General features: G+C 51.1%; 1 protein-coding gene across 2 annotated transcripts in view; it reads right to left on the minus strand.

Moving 5' to 3' along the window:
- Positions 1–22946, minus strand: part of WAPL (WAPL cohesin release factor) — a 1132828-nt gene that overhangs the window by 461293 nt on the left and 648589 nt on the right. For both annotated transcript variants that reach the window (XM_078643290.1, XM_078643291.1), the window contains exon 12: positions 7139–7215. In XM_078643290.1, the coding sequence (XP_078499416.1) occupies positions 7139–7215 (77 nt within the window). The remainder of the gene's footprint in view (positions 1–7138; positions 7216–22946) is intronic.

Raw genomic sequence — 22946 nt, forward strand, 5'->3', positions numbered from 1 at the left:
TCCCTCACAACCCCCTCAGCCTCACACACCCCCTCACCCCCTCACACCCACACCTTACCCTCACAACAGCACCCCTCACACCCCACCTCACCCTCACACCCCCCTCAGCCTCACACCCCCCTCAGCCTCACACCCCCCACACTCCCTCACACACACCCTCACACACTCCCTCACCCTAACACCACCCTCACCCACACACTCCTCACCCCCCCCACCGTTACCCTCACACACACCACACCCTCACACCCCACCTCACCCTCACACACCACCTCACCCTCACTACACCACCTCACCCCCCACCTCAGCCTCACACACCCACCTCAGCCTCACACCCCACCTCAGCCTCACACACCACGCTCACGTCACCTCACCCACCCTCACACCACCCCTCAGCCTCACACACTCCCTCACCCTCACACACTCCCTCACCCTCACACACTCCCTCACCCTCACACACTCCTCACCCACACACACTCCCTCACACCACACACACTCCCTCACCCACACACACTCCCTCACCCACACCACACACACCACCCTCACCCACACACACACACCCTCACCCCACACACACACACTCCCTCACCACACACACACACTCCCTCACCCCACCACACCCCCACCCACACCACACCCTCACCCACACACACACCTCCCTCACCCACCACACCACTCCCTCACACCCACACACCCACACTCCCTCACCCACACACACACTACCTCACCCACACACACACCCCTCACACACTCCCTCACACACTCCCCACACACCAACTTCCCTCACCCACACACACTCTCCCTCACACACAGCCCTCTCCCCACACACTCCTCACACACCCCTCACACCACTCCCCCACACACTCCCCCACACACCCCCCACACACACCTCACCCACACACCCCCCTCACCCTCACACCACCTCCCTCACCCTCACACACTCCCACACCCCACACACACCACACCCTCACACACTCCCTCACACCTCACACACTCCCTCACCCACACCCACACCCACACACTACCACACCTCCCCTCACCCACTCCCACACCCCCTCACCCACCTCCCACACCCACTCCCACACTCCCTCACCCACTCCACACCTCCCCACACCCACACCCAACCACCCCTCACCCACACACACACCTCCCACACCCACACACACACTCCCTCACCCACACACACACTACCCTCACCCACACACCCACTCCCTCACCCACACACCCACTCCCTCACCCACACACACACTCCCCTCACCCACACACACACTCCCTCACCCACACACACACACCCACACACACACCTCCCTCACCCACTCCCTCACCCACTCCCTCACCCACTCCCTCACACACTCCCTCACCACCCCTCACACACTCCCTCACACACTCCCTCACACACTCCTCACACACTCCCTCACACACTCCCTCACACACTCCCTCACACACTCCCTCACACACTCCCTCACCCTCACACACTCCCTCACCCTCACACACACCCTCACCCCTCACCACACACTCCCTCACCCTCACACACTCCCTCACCCTCACACACTCCCTCACCCACTCCCTCACCCACTCCCACACTCCCTCACCCCACCTCCCACACTCCCTCACCCACTCCCCACACTCCCTCACCCACTCCCTCACCCACACACACTCCTCACCCACACACACTCCCTCACCCACACACACGCTCCCTCACCCCACACACACGCTCCCTCACCCACACACACGCTCCCTCACCCACACACACGCTCCCTCACCCACACACACGCTCCCTCACCCACACACACGCTCCCTCACCCACACACACGCTCCCTCACCCACACACGCTCCCTCACCCACACACACTCCCTCACCCACACACACTCCCTCACCCACACACACTCCCTCACCCACACACACTCCCTCACCCACACACACTCCCTCACCCACACACACTCCCTCACCCACACACACTCCTCACCCACACACACTCCCTCACCCACACACACTCACCTCACCCACACACACTCCCTCACCCACACACACTCCCTCACCCACACACACTCCCTCACCCACACACACTCCCTCACTCACACACACTCCCTCACCCCACACACTCCCTCACCACACATCCCCTCACACACACCCTCAAGCCTCACACCCCCTCACCCCACACACCCACCCTTACCCTCACACACACCCTCCCCCCTCCCCCTCTCCCTCCCCCTCCCACACTCCCTCACCCTCACACACTCCCTCACCCTCACACACTCCCACACACACCCCCTCAGCCTCACACCCCATCACCCTCACACACCCCTCACCCTTACACCCCCTCTCCCTCACACATCCCTCACACCCCCTCACCCTTATACCCCCTCTCCCTCACACATCCCTCACACCCCCCTCAGCCTCACACCCCCCTCAGCCTCACACCCCCCTCAGCCTCACACCCCCCTCAGCCTCACACCCCCCTCAGCCTCACACCCCCCTCAGCCTCACACCCCCCTCAGCCTCACACAACCCCTCATACCCACTCACAACCCCCCCTCACCCTCATAACCCCCTCACCCTCATACCCCCCTCACCCTCATACCCCCCTCACCCTCATACCCCCCTCAGCTCACCCTCACCCCCCTCTCACCCTCACCCCCCTCTCACCCTCACCCCCCTCTCACCCTCACCCTCACCCCCTCACCCTCACCCTCACCCCCCTCACCCTCACCCCCACCCCCCTCACCCCTCCTCACCCCCTCTCCCCCACCCCCCCTCACACCCCCTCACATCCACACCCTCACCCACCATACTCACACACACCCTCACCCACCCCCTCACTCTCACCCCTCACACCCCCTCACCCTCCACACACCCACACACACCCCCTCACCCACCCCCTCACTCTCACCCCTCACACCCCCTCACCCCCTCACCCTCCACACACCCACACACACCCACCCCTCACACCCCCTCACCCTCCACACACACCCACACCTACACCCACCCACATCCACCCCCTCACACATCCACCCCTCACACATCCACCCCCTCACACATCCACCCCCTCACACATCCACCCCCTCACACATCCACCCCCTCACACATCCACCCCCTCACACCCCCTCACCCATACACCCCCTCACCCATCCACCCCCTCACCCATCCACACCCAGACACACCCACACCCAGACACACCCACACCCAGACACACCCACACCCAGACACACCCACACCCAGACACACCCACACCCAGACACACCCAGACACACCCACACCCAGACACACCCCACACCAGACACACCCAGACACACCCACACACACCCAGACACCCACACCCAGACACACCCACACCCACACCCACCCACACCCAGACACCCACACCCAGACACACCCACACCCAGACACACCCACACCCACACCCACACCCAGACACACCCAGACACACCCACACCCTGACACACCCTCACCCGGACACCCTCACCCACCCTCACCAGCATGACAGCATGGCATAACCCCAGCATGGCATAACCCCAGCATGGCATAACCCCAGCATGGCATAACCCCAGCATGGCATAACCCAAGCATAGCATAACCCAAGCATAGCATAACCCAAGCATAGCATAACCCAAGCATAGCATAACCCAAGCATAGCATAACCCAAGCATAGCATAACCAAGCATAGCATAACCCAAGCATAGCATAACCCAAGCATAGCATAACCCAAGCATAGCATAACCCAAGCATAGCATAACCCAAGCATAGCATAACCCAAGCATAGCATAACCCAAGCATAGCATAACCCAAGCATAGCATAACCAAGCATAGCATAACCAAACCTAGCATAGTATAAGAAAACATAGCATAACAAAACATAGCATAACAGAACACAAAACATAGCATACATAGCATACATAACAAAACATAGCATTGCAAAACATAGCATAACAAAACAACAAAACAGCATAACAAAACACAACATAGCATAACAAAACAAAGCTTAGCATAACAAAACATAGCATAGCATAGCAAAACATAGCATAACAAAACATAGGCATAACAAACATAGCATAACAAAACATAGCATAGCATAACAAAACATAGCATAACAAAACATAGCATAACAAAACATAGCATAACAAAACATAGCATAACAAAACAAAGCATAGGATAGCAAAACTAAAAATAGCATAACAAAACAAAACATAGCAAAACAAAAACATAACAAACATAGCATAACAAACAAAACATATCAAAACAAAACAAAACATAGCAAAACACACCAAAACATAGCATAGCTTAACAAAGAAAACATCGCATAGCAAAACATAGCCTACCAAACACAACAAAACATAGCATAACAAAACAGCAAAGCATAGCATAATAAAACACAACAAACATAGCACAGCATAACAAAACATAGCATAACAAAGCATAGCATAGCAAAGCATAGCATAGCATAGCATAGCAAAGCATAGCATAGCAAAACATAGCATAACAAAACATAGCATAACAAAACATAGCATAACAAAACATAGCATAACAAAACATAGCATAACAAAACATAGCATAACAAAACATAGCATAACAAAACATAGCATATCAATTCAAAGCATAGGCTAGCAAAACATAGTATAGCATAATAAAACAAAACAGGATAGCAAAACATAGCATAGCATACAGCATCACTCCGCACCACCACAGCATTACTCAGGGGCACCACAACATCACTATGCGCTACCACAGCATCACTGAACGCCACAGCATCACTGAACGCCACAGCATCACTCGTTCGCCATCACAACATCACTCATCGCCACCACAGCATCAATCTGTGCAACCATTCAACAACACCTGGTTCAAATATGTTCTCTCAATGTTTCAAGCTTTATTACAAATGTGACAAAAAGATGATAATATTTCACTTCTGTTCTTGGATTTTCATCACAATAAAATACACTGAACATAATCTTCACAAAAGTTATTTACAAAACTTTAAGCTATTGCCATTATAAATTACAATAACTTTTATTTAAGTATTAATTATTGAAAAAAAATTAAAAGCCATTGTTATTTGTAATATCAATACATGTAAGTCACGTAAATACAACACGTATTGCATTACAAATGCTATAAGTGTCACATTTGCGAAAGTTATAACTATTGGCATTGTAAATGACAAAGCTATTAATTTCGCTTTTTTCAAAAACAAAACAAATAAAAAATTGGTCATTTACAATACCAATAGCTCAAACTTTCCTAATGCGAGACCTATTGCATTGCAAATGCTTGTTCTTTACAGGCACTGCAGTGTCTGGTGTGTCCAGCTTCCTCTTGTTGTGTGGAATAGTGTCAGCTCTGATTCTGGCGCGGTTGGATTATGGAAACTCTTTGTATGCCAGTCTTCCTCAACAACTGCTGGCTAGATTACAAACTGTTATGAACGACGCAGCCAGATTAATTTTTAATAAACCCAGAAGTACACATGCCACGCCACTCCTTCGTGAGCTCCATTGGCTTCCAATCAGGCAACGGGCTCAGTTCAAGGGCCTCTGCATTAGGCATAAAGCCCTGTATGGGCAAGCCCCAAAATATATTAGGGAGCGCTTAGTTCCTTATGCTCCCAGTAGGACCCTACGATCGGCAGATGCCGCATTTCTGACTTGTCCCAGGTTCTAGCTATCTACTCTTGGAGGGCGAGCATTTTCCAAGACAATTCCCATAGTCTGGAACAACTTACCAGTGAGTGTGCAAGGAAACGAGTTTATTACCATTCAGAAAAAACTGAAAACCGTTTTGTTTCAGGAAGCATGGGGTACGCTTTAGTGGCCCCCTTGTGCGTTCCAGGTGCACCCGCTGATAAGCGCTTAGAGACCAGTGGGTGATAAGGCGCTCTATAAATCAAAATACAAATACAAAAATAGTAGCCACATGTGCTGTTTTGGGGTCTATATGAAGGTTTTTCTGTTTGGGATCAACAGGATCCGGTTGAAAAAGTTGTTCTTACTCAGTGACCGCTTTCGGTACCGACTTTTTCGGATCAGAGCGTGGTTTGGATTTCTGCTCCGAGGCCTTAGGAGGTGGTTTTGGGTTCTTTGGCTTGGTTATAGAGCTGGAAATCTTTTTCGGTTCCGAAGATTTTGGTTGTGGATCAGTGTGTTTTGGCGTGGAGGTGGTCGGTACCGACTTCATTTTGGGAGTAGGTTGCTAGCCCGTCTTGGTTGCCGAAGGTGCCTTTGGGACACTGATATGGGGTTCGTTAGTTGAGGAGCTACTGGAAAGCTTGTTTTTTATCATCGGAGCCGAGCCCAAGGGCGGGGCTTCTGAAGTTTTTTGGGCACGACTGGGGCCAGCAGGCGAAGTCTTGACCAGGGCCTTCTTTTTTCCTGGTGGAGATGGGATAGGGGCAGTTGTACTCACTCGTTGACCAGGAGTGATGTGGTCGTCTGAGCCTGAGTCGTCTGCTTCGGACATGATTTCAAGGTCTTCAGAAACCTCCCCGGGTCATCGGGGCCTTCGTCGAAGATGCCTACCGGTGCCGGAGCTGCTCGCTGCGCCATGATGCGTCGTCGGGCCCGAAGATCACGGATGGTTTTCGTCAATCTTCAAAAAGGGGCGCAGGCTTGGCAATTGTTCTCGGGCGAGAGGCACAGTTTACAGACCTTGTGATGGTCACTGTGTGGGAATTTTGCTCCACACTGGGGGCATTTTTTAAATGGAGTCCTTTCCATGAGCTGTAGGCCCGAACGGTGTCAATAGGCCCAGCGGCCTGCGCCGACAACCGGAATGGAGAAGATCACGCAATCGAAAACAATACAGCCGAGTTATAGATCGTTCTTTGGCATCGGAAAGGTTTGGAAATACGGCACCAAACCGGAACGCAAAAATTACATCGGAACCCGATGGCGGAAAAAAACAATCTGAGGATGGAGTCGATGCCCATGCGCACCATTGTCCAAGGGAGGAGTCACCCATCTCGTGCCTACAAAAGACTCTTCCAAGATAACAACAAAGTGTAAGCATCCAAGCCCAACACCAGATGGCAATTTATGCATAGTGTACAATCTGCAGCTCATATGTCTCGAACATAAAGCTGTGTTTTATTACTAGTCAATGTTGTTAATTCATTGAAACACTAAAACAGCATAAAAATACAACTTACTTGGCTGATGCAGCTATAAGCTGCGAGTCTTTGTAAGCAATCAAATAGCTTTGATTTTCTGGATTATGCACAGTTACCTGAAAAAGTAAAGAATATTTGCTAAAACTCTGATCATAATCTTTTAAACAAGCTTACTTTATAAAAGCAGGGGTCACAACATAGTATATTTGATCAAAAACAGTTAAAATTCAAAACTGAACATTATGAGCACCAGGAAGATATACCTTAGCGTAAAAGGAGAAGGCATTTAAAATAATAGATTGCTACAACACTACAACCAAATGGTCAGGCCTAACAAATTAGTTCTAAAATAGTTATCTAGTCTGGTGGCAATCTACAGCTGACAGCGAAGCCCACCTTATGCAAGCAGTTGTTGAGCTCTGCGACACATGCACATCCAAAGATGGCCAGCGACCAATGCTATTCACTTTTGTGAACACCTGAATGACTAAGGTAAGGGCTATGGTAAGCAGGGCAAACTCAGTCTTCTAAGCCAATCATGAACTGCAAATAACTCTGGGACTGCAGGGTGGATAAATTGAAATATGTATTCAGCAAGCCCAGGGACACCATCCAGTCTCCTTGGTTAAGAGCAAAATAAACATTAAGTCAATGCATTTAACAAGCACATATATAGGATGGGTATGGGGAAACCTTCCTGCACCCGCTCAATGGCACCCTCTGACAACGGCCAAATTACTTCCTGCATTAGGATTATGGAGTGCTTTCTTTTTCAAAAGTCCCTCAGGCATAGAAGGAAGTTAGAATGGGGAAGAAATGATGGGCAGAGCATAGCCCCTTTGAACAATTTGTTAGGCACACCTGTCTCATACATGCCAGATATAGGTATGTGAGGGCAAACTAAAGCAACATTGTAGCCACTGCAAAGGGAGAGTAAAAATTGGAGGACTGCTGTCCCTAATGCTATCAAATCCTTCAGCTGTTGCCAAGCCCCTGGTCTAAGAAGGGCTGGGCCAGTTGCTGTAGTACAGGTGGGAAGACTTGCACAATTTGTGTGCTAGCCCCCTGGAGCAATCCCTAAACCTCCTACTTTGGTGTGAAAATTGATTATCTGCTGGTAGTCACAGCCTAAAAGACACAGCTGTGGCTCAACGGTATATAAATCTTTCCACTGCCGAATCAGCCTTTTCACACACAAAAATCTGATCAACAGGCATACCAATTCAGTATACTAGCATGTCCTGCAAAAAAAATCCAGATGATAACCAGGATGGCGCCTGAGCAGGATACTAGTGGCAAAAGCTAGGCTATGCAGTGTCCAGGCCAGTCTACTGGCCATTTCCCACAACACATGGGTTTACCTTACCAAGAGAAAAAACTGTGTTAATGGCTCAGACAGCTAAACTAGCAGAAAAAGGCATTCTAATTTTTAACTCAATTTTTTTATTCTACATTAGGAGGCTTGGTCGCAAAGAAATTGAGCCTGACCGTACTTGTTTAATTCTAAACTATCATACTTTTAGGTGTAGGGTGCAAAAGGTTGCCGGATGCAAGTCTGTTTTGCCTAGGCACATTTCAACTAACAGGAGGGCAGGAGCATGGTTTTGACCAAGTTATCAGTAGGAGGTCAGTAAGGGGCCAGTTAAAAGACATCAGCAACGGCTCATATAAAGCTAACCATGGCTGAAGATTTTCAGTCAAAACATTTGTCTTAATTTCAAGAGTAAACAATTACAAATTAGAACTTCAATAGCTCTCTAAATGAGTAGTTTCTTACCTGTCACTCCAGTTCTGTAGTAGGGGTATCTCTGTTATAGTCATAATCTAGTGAATAGTCCCGCCCATGTGCGGGGACCCCGGAGCAATCAAAAATAATCTCTTAAGCGGTCTTCTTTGCAGTCCTGCATAGACACTTAAGAGAAAATCAAAGACAAATAATGCAGCCTATAATTACAAGGCTACACTGGCCAGTACTTCAACTTAAAGTGAAAAGGATAGCCAAATAAAATCAAATTTTACACATATTGTCAAGTTTCACCCAAAAAGAAACTTCCCTTCACCAAAATCCTTGAAATGATAAAGAGGAAGGGCTGAACAGACAAGCCCCCCATAGGCTGCCATTATGTGTCTGGAAAAGGGATACCGTGCCTTTAAGGAACTCTCCAGAGACCCTCAGTATCCCAGGATGCACCGCCAAAGTCCTTTAACTTTCAGTTCTTTTTGGCGGTGTATAAAGCAAGGCCTGTAGCATACAGTACATTATCATTTTCTCCACTAGGGAGGAGGGCGGGCGCTTATGACTAACAGAGATACCCCTACTACAGAACTGGAGTTACAGGTAAGAAACTACTCCTTCTGTAGTAGGGGATCTCTGTGTATAGTCATAATCTAGTGACTAGAATGGCAAGTCCATCCCAACAAACCAATCCGGCGGTGGAGGAAAAAGACAACACCACTACTGTGCAAACAGATTTCTCAACAAAGCCTGCCCAACCTGAGCATCTGCCCTGGCATCAGAGTCCAGACAGTAGTGTTTAGCAAAGGTATGGACCGACTTCCAAGTGGCAGCCCTGCAGATATCTGGAATGGGAACATTACGTAGCAACGCCGTTGTAGCTGCTTTGCCCCTGGTAGAATGAGCCTTAGGCTTACCCCTGAGGTCTTGTTAGCTTTCTGATAACAACTTGATACAGGACACAATCCACCTTGAGATTGACTGTTTTGAGGTGGCAAGGCAAGTCCTGACCGACCCATAATTGACAAACAATTGGTCTGACCTACGAATGTCCTTGGTCTTATCCAAGTAGAATTTCAACACCTTTCTGACAACCAGGGAATGAAGAGACCTTTTCTGCTGGAGTGGAAGGATTTTGGAAAAACGTAGGTAAAGTTATAGTCTGACGTGGAAATCAGAAATCACCTTAGGAAGGAACTTAGGGTGAGTACGCATCACAACCTTAGCAGCATGAAATACAGTATCCGGTTCTTGGCAACACAGTACCTGAATTTCACTCACCCTGCGGGCTGATGTAATGGCCACGATGAAAGCCGCCTTCCATGATAAGTGCTGCAGTGAAGCCTTATGAATAGGTTCAAAAGGTTCCTTCATCAACCTGGACAGCACCACATTCAGCTCCCATGAAGGCGAAGGACGCCGAACAGGAGGAAACACTTTCTTCAATCCTTCCAAAAAATCTTCAATCACAGGAATCTGGAAGAAGGATGTCTGTGAAGGGCATTTCCTATACGCAGTTAATGCTGCGAGGGGAACCTTAATAGAATGAAAATTAAGGCCAGACTGAGCCAAATGCAAAAGGTATGGAAGAATGACATCTTCCTTGCAGGTCGTCGGATCATAGTTCTTGGAAGTGCACCAGATGCAGAACCTCTTCCACTTGTAGGCATAGGAAGTCCTAGTGGAAGGTCGCTTAGGCTCTTTGAGTATATTCATGCAATCGTCAGGCAGATTCAGGTGTCCATGTTGCACTATCTCAGGAGCCATTCCGCCAAACTCAACGATGAGAGGTTGGGGTGCACCATCTGCCCCCCGAACTTCGTGAGATTGTCCGGCCGACATGGCAGCCGCAGGTGAGGCAGGAGAGACCTGTGAAGCAGGTCCGTGAACCACCACTGTCGGGGCCACTCCGGAGCAATGAGGATTATCTGTGCTCTGGACTGAGACAGCTTGATGCGTACTGCCGGAATCAGGGGAATGGGTGGAAAAGCGTACAGAAAGCTCGTCGACCAGCTGATCCATAGCGCATTCCCCAGAGTCCCCGGTTGGTAATACCTGGAGGCAAAGTCTCGGCATTTTCTGTTTTCGGCGGTGGCGAACAGATCTACGTCTGGAGTGCCCCACCTGTTGAAGATGTTTCCTAGCAGTACGTCGTTTAGAACCCACTTGTGGTTTTCTTGCACCAGCCCGCTGAGTGCGTCCGCCTGAGCATTCTGCACACCTGGCAGATGGGTAGCCGTTATCGTCAGTCCTCTGGCTAGCAGCCAGTGCCAGATCGCCTGCGCTTCTTGTGACAGTGTGCGCGATAGAGCCCTCTGCTTGTAGAGGTAATACATTGTGGTCGTATTGACCGTCTGTACAAGCAAGGAGTTGGTCTGGAAGATCGGATGAAAGGCCTTCAGTGCCAAGTGAACATCTGAGTTCCAGGAAATTGATGTGATACATGGATTCCGCCAGGGACCACATTCCCTGGATCTGTAGATTGTCTGAATGCGCTCCCCAGCCGTGGAGAGATGCATCCGTGACGAAAGTCTGAATGGGAATGTCCTTGTGGAATGGAACCCCTTTGAGGAGATTCTCTGCTGAGCACCACCATCTCAGGGACTGTTGAGCGTGAAGGGACAGCTGAATCCTGTCGTCCCAGCTCCCCCGCTTCTGGTCCCACTGATCCTCCAGACATTCCAGCAGTTGCCTCATGTGGAGGCGTGTGTGTGGCGTGAGGAAGATGCAAGAGGCCATCGACCCCAGTAGAGAAGATACTGTCCTCACTGTCGTAGATGGAACAGCTAGGAGAGCCGGAGTCTTCCGAAGGATCGATAAGCGTCGCTCCTCCAAAGGAGACACGCTTGCTGAGAGAGTATCGATGGAGGCTCCCAAATACTGTAGGCACTGGACAGGATTCGGAACAGACTTGGACATGTTTATGTGCAACCCCAGTTGGTTCAACAGAACGGCCGTCCTGTTGAAGTGCAATTGCGCTTCCCGGAAGGTGGAGGCTTTGATCAACCAGTCGTCCAGGTACGGGTAGACAAACACCTTGTTCTTTCTCAGGAGCGCTGCCACCACTGCCATGCACTTTGAAAAAGTCTTGGGTGCAGACTTCAGTCCAAACAGTAGTACGGTGTACTGATAGGGATTGCTGCCGACTAGAAAGCGCAGGAACTTCCGGTGTTTCCGTGCAATGGGCACATAATAGTACGCATCCTGTAGATCTATTGCGCAAAGCCAGTCTCCTCTTTCCAGCTGAGGATAAATCTGGTGCAAAGACAGCATGCAAAATTTCTCCCTGCGAATCCATTTGTTTGCTTGTCGCAAATCCAGAATGGGCTTGAACTCGTTCTTGTCCTTTTTGCGCACCAGGAAGAACCTTGAGTATAGACCCTCTCCCCTTTGAGACAAAGGGAAATCTTCTATCGCCCTTTTTCTTAACAGGGTATCGGCCTCCCCTTGGACCTCGCGCAGCTGAAACTGCGAGAGAACTGGTGGAATTGCTGGAGGAGGGCTGACAAAACGAAGACTATATCCATTGCAAACAATATTCAATACCCACTGTCCTGAGTAATTTTTCTCCACTCTGCCATGTAATTTTGTATGCTTCCCCCCACCGGAGCTGGTAACGGACGAGGAGGAAGTAGCAACTCAGGGCTTAGACCCAGCCGGGCCCTTGTTTGCCGTGGACTGCTGGCCGCCTCTGCCCCTCTGACGCTTCTGGAAAGGCTCCCGCTGGTACTGCTGCTGTTGTTGCTGCTGACCAGCTTGACGACCCAATCCTCGCTTCTGTGAACCGTATCTCCTTTGGAACGGACGGAAGGACTTCCGTTATTCCTTTGGTTTCTCCAAACCAACGGCCTTCAACGTCTCGACTTCCGCCTTCATGCAGGCCATCTCCTCATCCGCATCCGCATGTGTCCCGAAGAGCGTTGATCCAGAGAACGGCAAATTTGCGACTCTGCTGCACCTCCGGTTTGAGAGAGGTAAGGCGCAACCAAGAATGGCGTCTTAAATTAATGCCATGGCAATAGCTATGAGCCATCAGGAGAGAGGTGTCCGCCGCAGAGCTGATGACTTCACTGGAGACCATCATGCTCTTGTTCAATATCTCCTGGAAGTCTTCCCTCCTATCCCTCAGGAGGAGCTCAGTAAACTGTTGCAGTGACTCCCAAAAAGAGCAGTCATAGCGACCCAAGAGCACCGAGGCACTCGCCGCTTACATTGATGTGGCAGCCGTACCGGAAATTTTTCGTCTGGCTGAATCCATCTGACGGCTCTCCTTGTCCGGAGGCACCGTAGAAGACGGACCAGTAGCATGCTGTTTCTTGGCTGCTGTCATGATGACAGAACCCGGTACAGGATCGGACCTAAAGAACGCTGGATCAGAATCCGGGGGCCTGTACTTCTTTTGCAGCCGAGATGGCGCCGACTTCACAGAAGCCGGGGTCAGAAACAGCTCCATGGCCGGTTCCTCCAGTCCAGGCACCAATGGCAACAACGGGCGAGAGAGATGCCGTTTGTGCAGAGTCTCAAAGATCACAGAGGTAGATGGCGTGGGTACTGTCAATGAGATCCCTAACTTCACTGCCTCCCTCAGCAGCACCTCCTGAAATGTCACAATGTTGTCCACAGGTGACACTCTCGTAGGAGGGGAATCAGATAATGTTGGAGAATACCTCCTGTCACTCGAGGAGCCCGTGTAACAGGACTGCGACCTGTCTCTCCGATGGAGAGGACGGGACCTTGTGGAGGAGCGGTGTCTACTGCGAGTGCGATCCCTTCCTCTAGACCTTGACCTAGGTCTCCTGGGCTTCGCCGGAGTCCCCGGTCTTGGAGGAGGTGGAAGCGGAGGAGGAACCTCAGGCCGAGGTTGTTGAGGCGGTCGAAGAGGAGGCAGGGGTGGTGTAGGAGGCGGTGGAAGTGGAGGAGGAGGAGGAATCGTTGCTGGAGGAGGAGGAAGGTGCGGAGGAGGCATCCTCTGAGGCAGCTGTGGAGGCGTCCTGGGCCTAGAAAGTGAGTAGGTTTGTGAATACTCCGAATCCGATGACCTCACCACTCTCCTCTTCTTAGCAGGCCTTGAAGATGTTCTAGAGGCAGACCTCTTGTCGGCCGAGCGCTGGCGCCACCGCGACCTCGCCGATGAAGACGACAGGCTGACCACTGAGGCCGGGGAACCTGTCCTGGTCCTTGAACGTCTCCTCGACATCGATTTTTCCTTCCTCGAAGTCAAACTCTTCGACTTCCTACTTCTCAACGTCGATCTTATAGACGTCGACGCACTCCTCGACGTCGAATGTCTTCTCTTTGACGTCGATTTGCCTCTTCTTGATGTCGACTGTCATGTCGACGTTGACGGCGATACAGCCCCGACAGCTAACGCCGTTGCGTCCTGGACTCATCTCGACGTTGGTGTGTCGACCCCGGTGAAGTCCTAGACGGCGACCTCGTCCAAGGTCTCGACGTCCTGCCCCTCGACGTCGACGCCGCTTGGACCCAGAGCACTGGGTCGACGGGGAGCAGATGGTGGTCATTCCTCTCGACGCCGAAGCTATCGACGTCGACCAGGATCTGGGCCTTTTCTAGGCCTTTTCTTGACTGGGGAGCTCCCCAGAGGCCGAAGCACGGGCAGAGGACGATGACGGAGTCCCTAAATGCCCAGAAGTTCCACCGGGCTCCTCATGTCTTCTCTGCTCCAGGCCTTGGAGCCGAATCTTCTCCCAGTCACGCAGGGTCCTCCTGAAGAAAGAGTGACAGATATCACAGGAGTCAGGGACATGGGTGGAAGGGAGACAGACTATGCATACTCTGTGGGGGTCTGATTTAGCCTTCTTCCTACCACACTCAGGGCACTTGTCAAATAAAGCTGGCATTTTCGACAGAAAGAGGTGGTAACATTGGCTAAAAAACACAGCAAATGGAAGAGGAAGACCCCAGACGTTGAGTGAAACACTCAAAACACTGGAGGGCCAAATATTTAAGAAATACCCAAAAAAGGAGAGCTCAATGCTCCAGGGTCCTGCAAGCCGGAGCCGGAAAAAAGAACTGAAAGTATAAGGACTTTGGCTGTGCATCCTGGGATACCGAGGGTTTCTGGAGAGTTCCTTAAAGGCACGGTATCCCTTTTCCAGACACACAATGGCAGCCTATGGGGGGCTTGTCTGTCCAGCCCTTCCTCTCTATCATTTCAAGGATTTTGGTGAAGGGAAGTTTCTCTTTGGGTGAAACTTGACAATATGTGTAAAATTAGATTTTATTTGGCAATCCTTTTCACTTTAAGTTGAAGTACTGGCCAGTGTAGCCTTGTAATTATAGGCTGCATTATTTGTCTTTGATTTTCTCTTAAGTGTCTAAGCAGGGCTGCAAAGAAGACAGCTTAAGAGATTATTTTTGATTGCTTCGAGGTCCCCGCACATGGGCAGGACTATTCACTAGATAAGGACTATACACAGAAATCCCCTACTACAGAACTACAAATGACACTTTGACATTGACGGTCCATGTGGTGTGTCTAGTTCTGTTTCAGGATATAAATCTAGCCCCCTGGCAATCTGGAGATCTAAATACAAGGCATCAACAGTATAATAGGGGGCAGGAAGTTGTCCCCCATCAGTGATCAGAGTGACATTAGGTGTGCTATGCACTGAATCAGAATAAGATCCGACAAGAGCCTGAAGCCTCTCATAGTACTACTGGAATTGTGGCAGAGTTCATGGATTGCCATCAGGCTCAATAACAATTGGTTGCACCGTCGTGATTTTGTAGTGCAACATGGGCCTGAAGTAGGCAGACATCGGTTAGGGGTTAGAGACTCTGGTGTATGTGTAGGGGCCAGGGTTGTGTCAGTGTGGGCGTGGTAGAAGTTCGAGGGGGCAGACTGTCTGGAGCAGACCAACTGGCAGTAGTACTAGTAGAGACGCCTGCATCTCCGAGGGGACCGAAGGATCACCGGAGGGGACCGAAGGATCACCGGAGGGGACCAAAGGATCACCGGAGGGGACCAAAGGATCACCGGAGGGGACCAAAGGATCACCGGAGGGGACCAAAGGATCACCGGAGGGGACCAAAGGATCACCGGAGGGGACCAAAGGATCACCGGAGGGGACCAAAGGATCACCGGAGGGGACCAAAGGATCACCGGAGGGGACCAAAGGATCACCGATGGGGACCAAAGGATCACCGATGGGGACCAAAGGATCACCGATGGGGACCAAAGGATCACCGATGGGGACCAAAGGATCACCGATGGGGACCAAAGGATCACCGGAGGGGACCAAAGGATCACCGGAGGGGACCAAAGGATCACCGGAGGGGACCAAAGGATCACCGGAGGGGACCAAAGGATCACCGGAGGGGACCAAAGGATCACCGGAGGGGACCAAAGGATCACCGGAGGGGACCAAAGGAGCTCCAGAGGGGACCAAAGGAGCTCTAGAGGAGACCAAAGGAGCTCCAGAGGGGACCAAAGGAGCTCCAGAGGGGACCAAAGGAGCTCCGGAGGGGACCAAAGGAGCTCCGGAGGGGACCAAAGGAGCTGCAGAGGGGACCAAAGGAGCTGCAGAGGGGACCAAAGGAGCTGCAGAGGGGACCAAAGGAGCTGCAGAGGGGACCAAAGGAGCTCCAGAGGGGACCAAAGGAGCTCCATAGGGGACCAAAGGAGCTCCAGAGGGGACCAAAGGAGCTCCAGAGGGGACCAAAGGGGCTCCAGAGGGGACAAAAGGGGCTGGAGAAGCACCAGAGGGGACAAATGCCATTAAAGATGCAAAGCAAGGCCTCTTAGAAGATCGCCATCTTCTAAGGTGCCTTAGATGGCTAAATTTTGAGCATCTTAAGAACTGGGTCCTGGGACGGTTCAGGTCACACAAGGAGTGTGATCTCTATCTTGATGCTCTCAGGCCTTCCTACTACACTTAGAATGGCAGGATTGGATGCTAATTGGTGCTAATTTTCAAAAGGCTGGAAGATTTCAACAGGAAAGAGGACTTTCTGAAAGAGCGGCATTGAGACTGTCTGTAACCATGACTGAGTGGGAACTGTGCATTGAACAAAACCTCTTCTTATGTTGAGCGATGTGGAGCTTCTGCACTTCCCACTCCTGCGGGGTCTTCGGGTGCATAAGGGGACACTTGTGACAGAACATATGCTTCTTGCAGTCCCACCTTGGCTTGAATTCTGTTTTTGGTGAGTACACTGTCCCCAGAAACTTTATATTGACAGAAGACTGACAAAGTTGGGCGCTGAAAGTGCCCACTTTATCACTTCCTTGGCTAAAAGAATCGTTGCAGAGTGGCATGACACCACCTACTAGAGCACTGCTACTAAAATGTCCAGATTCAGTCTTGTATCTAGTTGAGGAGCCTGCAGTTAGAAATAACCATAAAAACATCAGATCTAAGTCGCGACACACTGTTCACCAGTTGAAGGGCAAGAATCCTTGGTATTTAAACAAAAATGTATTTAATATACAAGCCACTGAATGGAATCAATCAAAAGTCAAGTGCTAATCAACCATCTACGGCATACGGGTAAACTACTATAAAATAAAGGAACTCATGTGACTACACCAAGGAAACACATTTGACATTATGTCAGAACAAATCTGTGAATAACAGAGCCTCAAAATTCTTATCCGGTGCATTGCTTGGTCAGTGAATTCTGATCTTATCGTTTCCCAACAGGTTGTTTAGAAAATCCTTTGATGCATACAGAAAAATCGGTCTCTTTGGGGGGTTTTAAGTTTCTGCATGTACATTTTGGCTCAAATTACACTACAGGAAAATTCATACATTTAGTATTGGCAAAGGAAGCATGGGCAGCCAATGATCACCTAATGCATTTTGGACTTAAAGAAAAACATTTTTATAAGCCACCCATACCAGTAATAGAAAATTCACAGGCTGATTTTTTTTTCTTCCCCCAGGTTAGGTGATCATGGGTGTTGACAAAACGAGCACACTTGGATGCTATGAGAGATACACTTGCATGCTATATAGTGCAAATGGAACTTAGATTTTCTTGTTCAGAAGTATAAACCCATAGTTTCAGCTTATTTAGAAGTTAAAAATGCTTGCATTTCTCAGTGAGCAAGCACACGCAGGTTCTTCAGCAGGCACATTTTTAATATTTCGCTTGGAATTAGCCTCAAGTGCTTGAAGACGAAACAGATTGACAAGAAGGGTCCATAAGAGGAGAGCCACATATATCACAGTAAGGCTAAGGTTTCATAATTATGGCAAAACAAAATTTAGGATGGATCTACTTCCTGGACTAGAACTACCAGGTGTAGACGAACAAGTTACTTACCTTTGTTAATGCCTTTTCTGGTAGAGGCTACAATCACAAAGGATTACTTGAGCATATTTCCCTGGCATCCGACTGGATCCGGAAAATCTTGAGCAGTACCTCTGCATGCCAGTAAGTGGCGCTCAGTCAAACTCCATGCTGGATGTGACATGCTCGCTGCTTATACAGGCATCGCGGAAGCAAGCTGACTTGAGTTTTTTTCTTGACACAATCCACAGCCACAGATACGCAGCCACATCAGAACAGTTGTGTTGACTAACGTTCTGAAGATAAAGAGGACCTTACAAGGGAAGGAGTCCAGTTCGCAAAGGAAGGGAGGATTGGTAAGGAATCAGTGGTTAGGTCGACTACTACCATAAAAGGTGTTATCAAAGGTAAGTAACTTGTTCTTCGAAAAGAAACTCATCACAGATTCCTTAACTTAGAATAAATACCACAAGAATAACATCCCCAGAGAAAGGGCAGCAAAGCGGCTTAAACTAAAAAGTTGTGCAGGACCGAACGGGCAAAATGTATCTCGATGGACCCGACTACTGTACAGACAATCGTGGTTTGTGAACGTGAGGAGCAACGCCCACATAGTTGCCTGGAAAATTTCATGGATAGGTAACCCACATGCTAAAGCAGTAGTTGCAGCCATGGCTCTGGTGGAGCAAGCCCCTCAAGTCTTCCGGAGGCTGCTTTTTCACTAAAAGTAGCAGATTTTATGTAGAGTATGATCCATAGAGAGATGGTCCTCTATGTGGTCATCCAGTAGGGGTTTTTTCGCATGAGCGATATGAAAACTATAGGCACTTTTTGATCCAAACTATGGAGCCTCTCCTCCTGAGGGGTGAGGGAGAGAAAAACACATTAGAAGGCTGACTGTCTGACTGACATGAAAAGGGGTCCCCACCTTATAAAGGAAGCAGGGGTTCTGAGAACCAGTTTGTCCTGTAAAAAGGGAGTATTCAGTGGGTAAGTCGAGAGGGTCTGAAACTATCTAACCCTCCAAGAAGACAATCTTAAAAGTCAAAAGTCTGAAAGCACAATTTTCCATGGGTTCAAAGGGAGAACACATCAGATAGGTTAAAACCAATTTCCCACCTGGGCAAAATGAAAAGGTAAGGCGGAAACGTATTGCAAACCTTTCAAGAAACAGGTCACAACAGTTAACTTAAATAGAGAAAGCTTATCAGGCAACTGCAGAAAAGTAGCGATAGCTGACAAATATCCTTCAACAGTGCCCAGCGCCAGGCTGTGCCAAGACAACACGAACAGCAACACCTCAGACAGTTTGACATGAAGTCAATCAAAATGCTTGTCTGAACACCAAGTGTGAGAAAGTGCCATCTTTCTTGCCATGCCCCCCACTTTTTTCTGAACTGATGAGGTGCTTTGAGTGTGCCCTGGGTTCCTGCCAACCAGGTACCCAGGGCCTGTGTTCCTTCCCTAAAACTGTGTTGAAACTAAAACCCAATAGGCATCTCTGACCACCTATGAGGCCCTAGTAAATGGTACCTTAGGTACCCAGGGGATGGTGATCAGAGAAGACCCCCTGAGGACAGAAGCACTTACCTTGACACCCACACACTGCCTTCGCAGGCTGAGTGCCTAAGTACAGAACTAAACAAAGAGTCAACATGGCACACATCCCTGTGTGCCATGCCCACAGAACCCACTGCTCATGCATACTTCAGTCACCCCTCTAGCTGGGTGCCCTATGCCAGAGGTGTGGGCACAGGGGCATGAGCCCTGTGCCCCTACAGTACCCAGGGCCATTCCTGGGCACTGTAAGTGCAGTGATGCCATTAAGAGTATATAGTGCTGGGGGGTTGTCATTACGAACTCCACAGCACCATAATGGCTACACTGAAGGCTGCCAAGTTTGGTACCAAACTTCTCAGCACCTTAAACCCGCTGCACGGATGCCAGTGTGGGATTTAATGTAAAATGCACCCGAGGGCATCTTAGAGATGCCCTCTGAAGACCTAACCTACAATCCACGTCTAGGCTGAGTGGCTGCAGAGGCTGCCACACAGCAGACATTTTGCTGGACCCCTGGGTGGCGAGCCCCCTGCTCTCCTGGGCCTGCAACAATGCACATCCTGCGCGAGGTGCTAGGTCTCCTCCCCCAGGATGGGCAGGGGGAAGCTTCAAAGGCATGCCCCCCCCACAGGAGAGGAGCAGGCTAGGGGGGGTGTACCCACCCCAGGACAGGGACCTATTGGTCCCTGCCCTTGCCCTACCTGTAACGCCCCTAAATTTAATATTTAGGGGCTCCCTGAACCTTCCTTCCTCAGATCCCAATACCAAAAGAAGATCAAGAAGAAGACCCGCCGCGCAGCTGCTAACAGGACGACAACCACTGACTTTACCCCAGCCCTACCGGCCTGTTGATTCTGGAACCTGCTCCAGCCTATATCACAGCGACTCCTGCTGATAGCAACCTTGGGACACCCAGAGGACCTGCCTGCCTTGAAACTCTTAAAGGCTGGGACCACCATCAGCAGGCACTGCTGCAACAACCCCCCTGGTGCCAGCCAGGAAGCTCCGGACCAGCCCACTCTGCACCCGCCGAGCCCGGCCTGTGCCCGAGTGATCCAAGACCACGAGAAAGTCCCCCCGGCGACTGGAATCCGAAGTCCAGTGCCCAAAGACCATCCTCGATGAACCAGACGACGCCTGCAGACTCAGAACCAGCCCTCACCACACCCCCCCCCCCACAGCGACCAGCTGATGGTAAGCTTTCCCGACACCCAAAGACACCCCTGCACCCGGCGCCCTACAGCCCCCTGTGCCTCCCTTTGGGGTACCTACTTGTGCTCCAAGATCCCAACTTACCTCTCGACGTGCTCGTCGCCCCAGGAGAGTCTCCGCCCCCGAGCCTGCAACCTTTGTTCCCTATTGACCTTTTCCATTGGATAACATTGAGCGCCCAACAGCTCAAAAGCACCCTGCACCCAGGCGCCCGAGTATCGCTGGCTGTGCCACCTATGTCCTATCCTACTTCCCCCTTTGCCCTGAGCAAGTGACCAGGAGCCCAGCTCCCAGAGCCGCGTGGCCTGCTAGACAGCAGCCACCAACCGGAGGCCCCCCGTCTCCCATTGGATAACATTGGGCCTAACTACCTCTGTACCCGGATGCCCCTGCGCCGCTGAGGGTGAACCAACTGTACCTACCTGACCCTGGGGGACCCCTGAGTCTATGCCCAGAACCACAACTTTACCAGTCGAGTACTCACCAGGAAACCGGTAACTCACTTACCTGCCATTGAAGAAATGACTGGTTTGACTCGAAAAATCTTCCAAGTGTCTACTTTTGAAAACTTTAAATATTCATATAAAATCATCCGATTCCCGAATTCCGAAATACTCACCTGTGATCAGGAGAGGATCCAGTACTGTACCTTGTAGCCCAGTGCTGTAGCGCAAAAGTAATCCCTAGCGGGTTTACTAGTAACTTGTATTTTCTCCATAGGAATCAATTGTCTGCTTTTCTATGGAATTTCTTCTAAGTGTCTACTTTTGAAAACTAGAAATATTCTTTAAAAATCAGACGAGGGGGCGTGGTCAAGATGGCGGAGTGAGCAGACGTACTGCTCCGGAGCTCCCGCCGACGGCCTAATTCAGCACCGGCTATCCTGCCGTGATAGCTTCAGTCGGCCCAGCTTTTGTTGTGGGAAGGTTCGGCCCCGCACGAGGGTGAAAACGGTGGGGCGAGCGGCTCCGGGCGGCCTGAATTGACCCTGGGCGAGGGTCTGCTGCCGCCGCGGCTGCTGCGCAGCCGGGGAGGCCTCCCGCTGCTGGGGGTCCACAACGCCGCTTGGGGCTACCCGAGCGGGGGTATCCAGAGACTGGAGCGAGGTAGCAGTGGTCTGGACTGTGGAGGCTCCGGCGGGAGCGAACTGGTGCCACCCTTGCAGCCAGAGAGGTCAGCGCTGTGGCAGAGCTTGACAGGGCCGCCATCTTGTGCGGATCCCAGCGGAACTGAATTGACCCGCCGGTGGGGGCGGCCTGCGTGGTGGTTTGCGGCGGAGGGCCCGTGGGGAGCCAGGGGCAGCATCAGAGCCGGCTCCCCCTTTGATCAGGCAGACTGCTGGGCCTTGGTGTCCCTTCCTGGTGGAGTGGAGCGGGCGAGACGCGGAGCCGCCATTTTGGAGCAGCGGAGCGGAGCTCTGACGGTGGAACGAGTGAGGGGAGCGGCTCGGGCCTGAAATACCCGCATTCCGGCCGGCAGACCAGGAGAAGTGCGGTGTCCCGGCTAAGCGGGACCACGCAGGGGAGCTGATTGGCTGAGTCCGGACGAAGACCAGGGGGCCCAAGAAGAGAGCACCGGAGAAGGGCAAGAGCGGGTCCTGTGCATGCTGGCCTGGAGCAGCGCGGAGGAGGCCTCCCAGGCAAGGGCTCTCTCAGATCGGGAGGTGTCAGATGAAGACCCGAGACAGTGACTGTAAAGACGCGCCCGAGGCCTTGAATAGCCTGGGTTGGAGCGGGGGGGTCGCTTCCCCATCGGAACTCTGCGAGGGGGTGGCGCTGCAACGGGAGGTGGCACCAGTGACACAGAGGGCCGAACAGCCACAAACAGTCTGAGATCAGTGTTGGATGTCTGGGGCCGGGACACGGCGCCCTCCCCCCTGTCCTGGTGGGCCCTGGGGCTTCGCGGGAGACGAGACTAGCTGACGCCTATAGACCAAAGGCTGAGACCGCCATTTTGGGGCAAGCACACACCTACTGGATGACCGCAGGGATTAGCGAAGCCCCAGATTCACATTGCCTGAGGGGCAGCAGGTGCACGAGGAGTTCACACCGCTCCATTAATGTGCCGGTGAAGGGAGGACTT

This window comes from Lissotriton helveticus, chromosome 5_1, assembly GCF_964261635.1.
Source record: "Lissotriton helveticus chromosome 5_1, aLisHel1.1, whole genome shotgun sequence".
Lineage (NCBI taxonomy): Eukaryota > Metazoa > Chordata > Amphibia > Caudata > Salamandridae > Lissotriton > Lissotriton helveticus.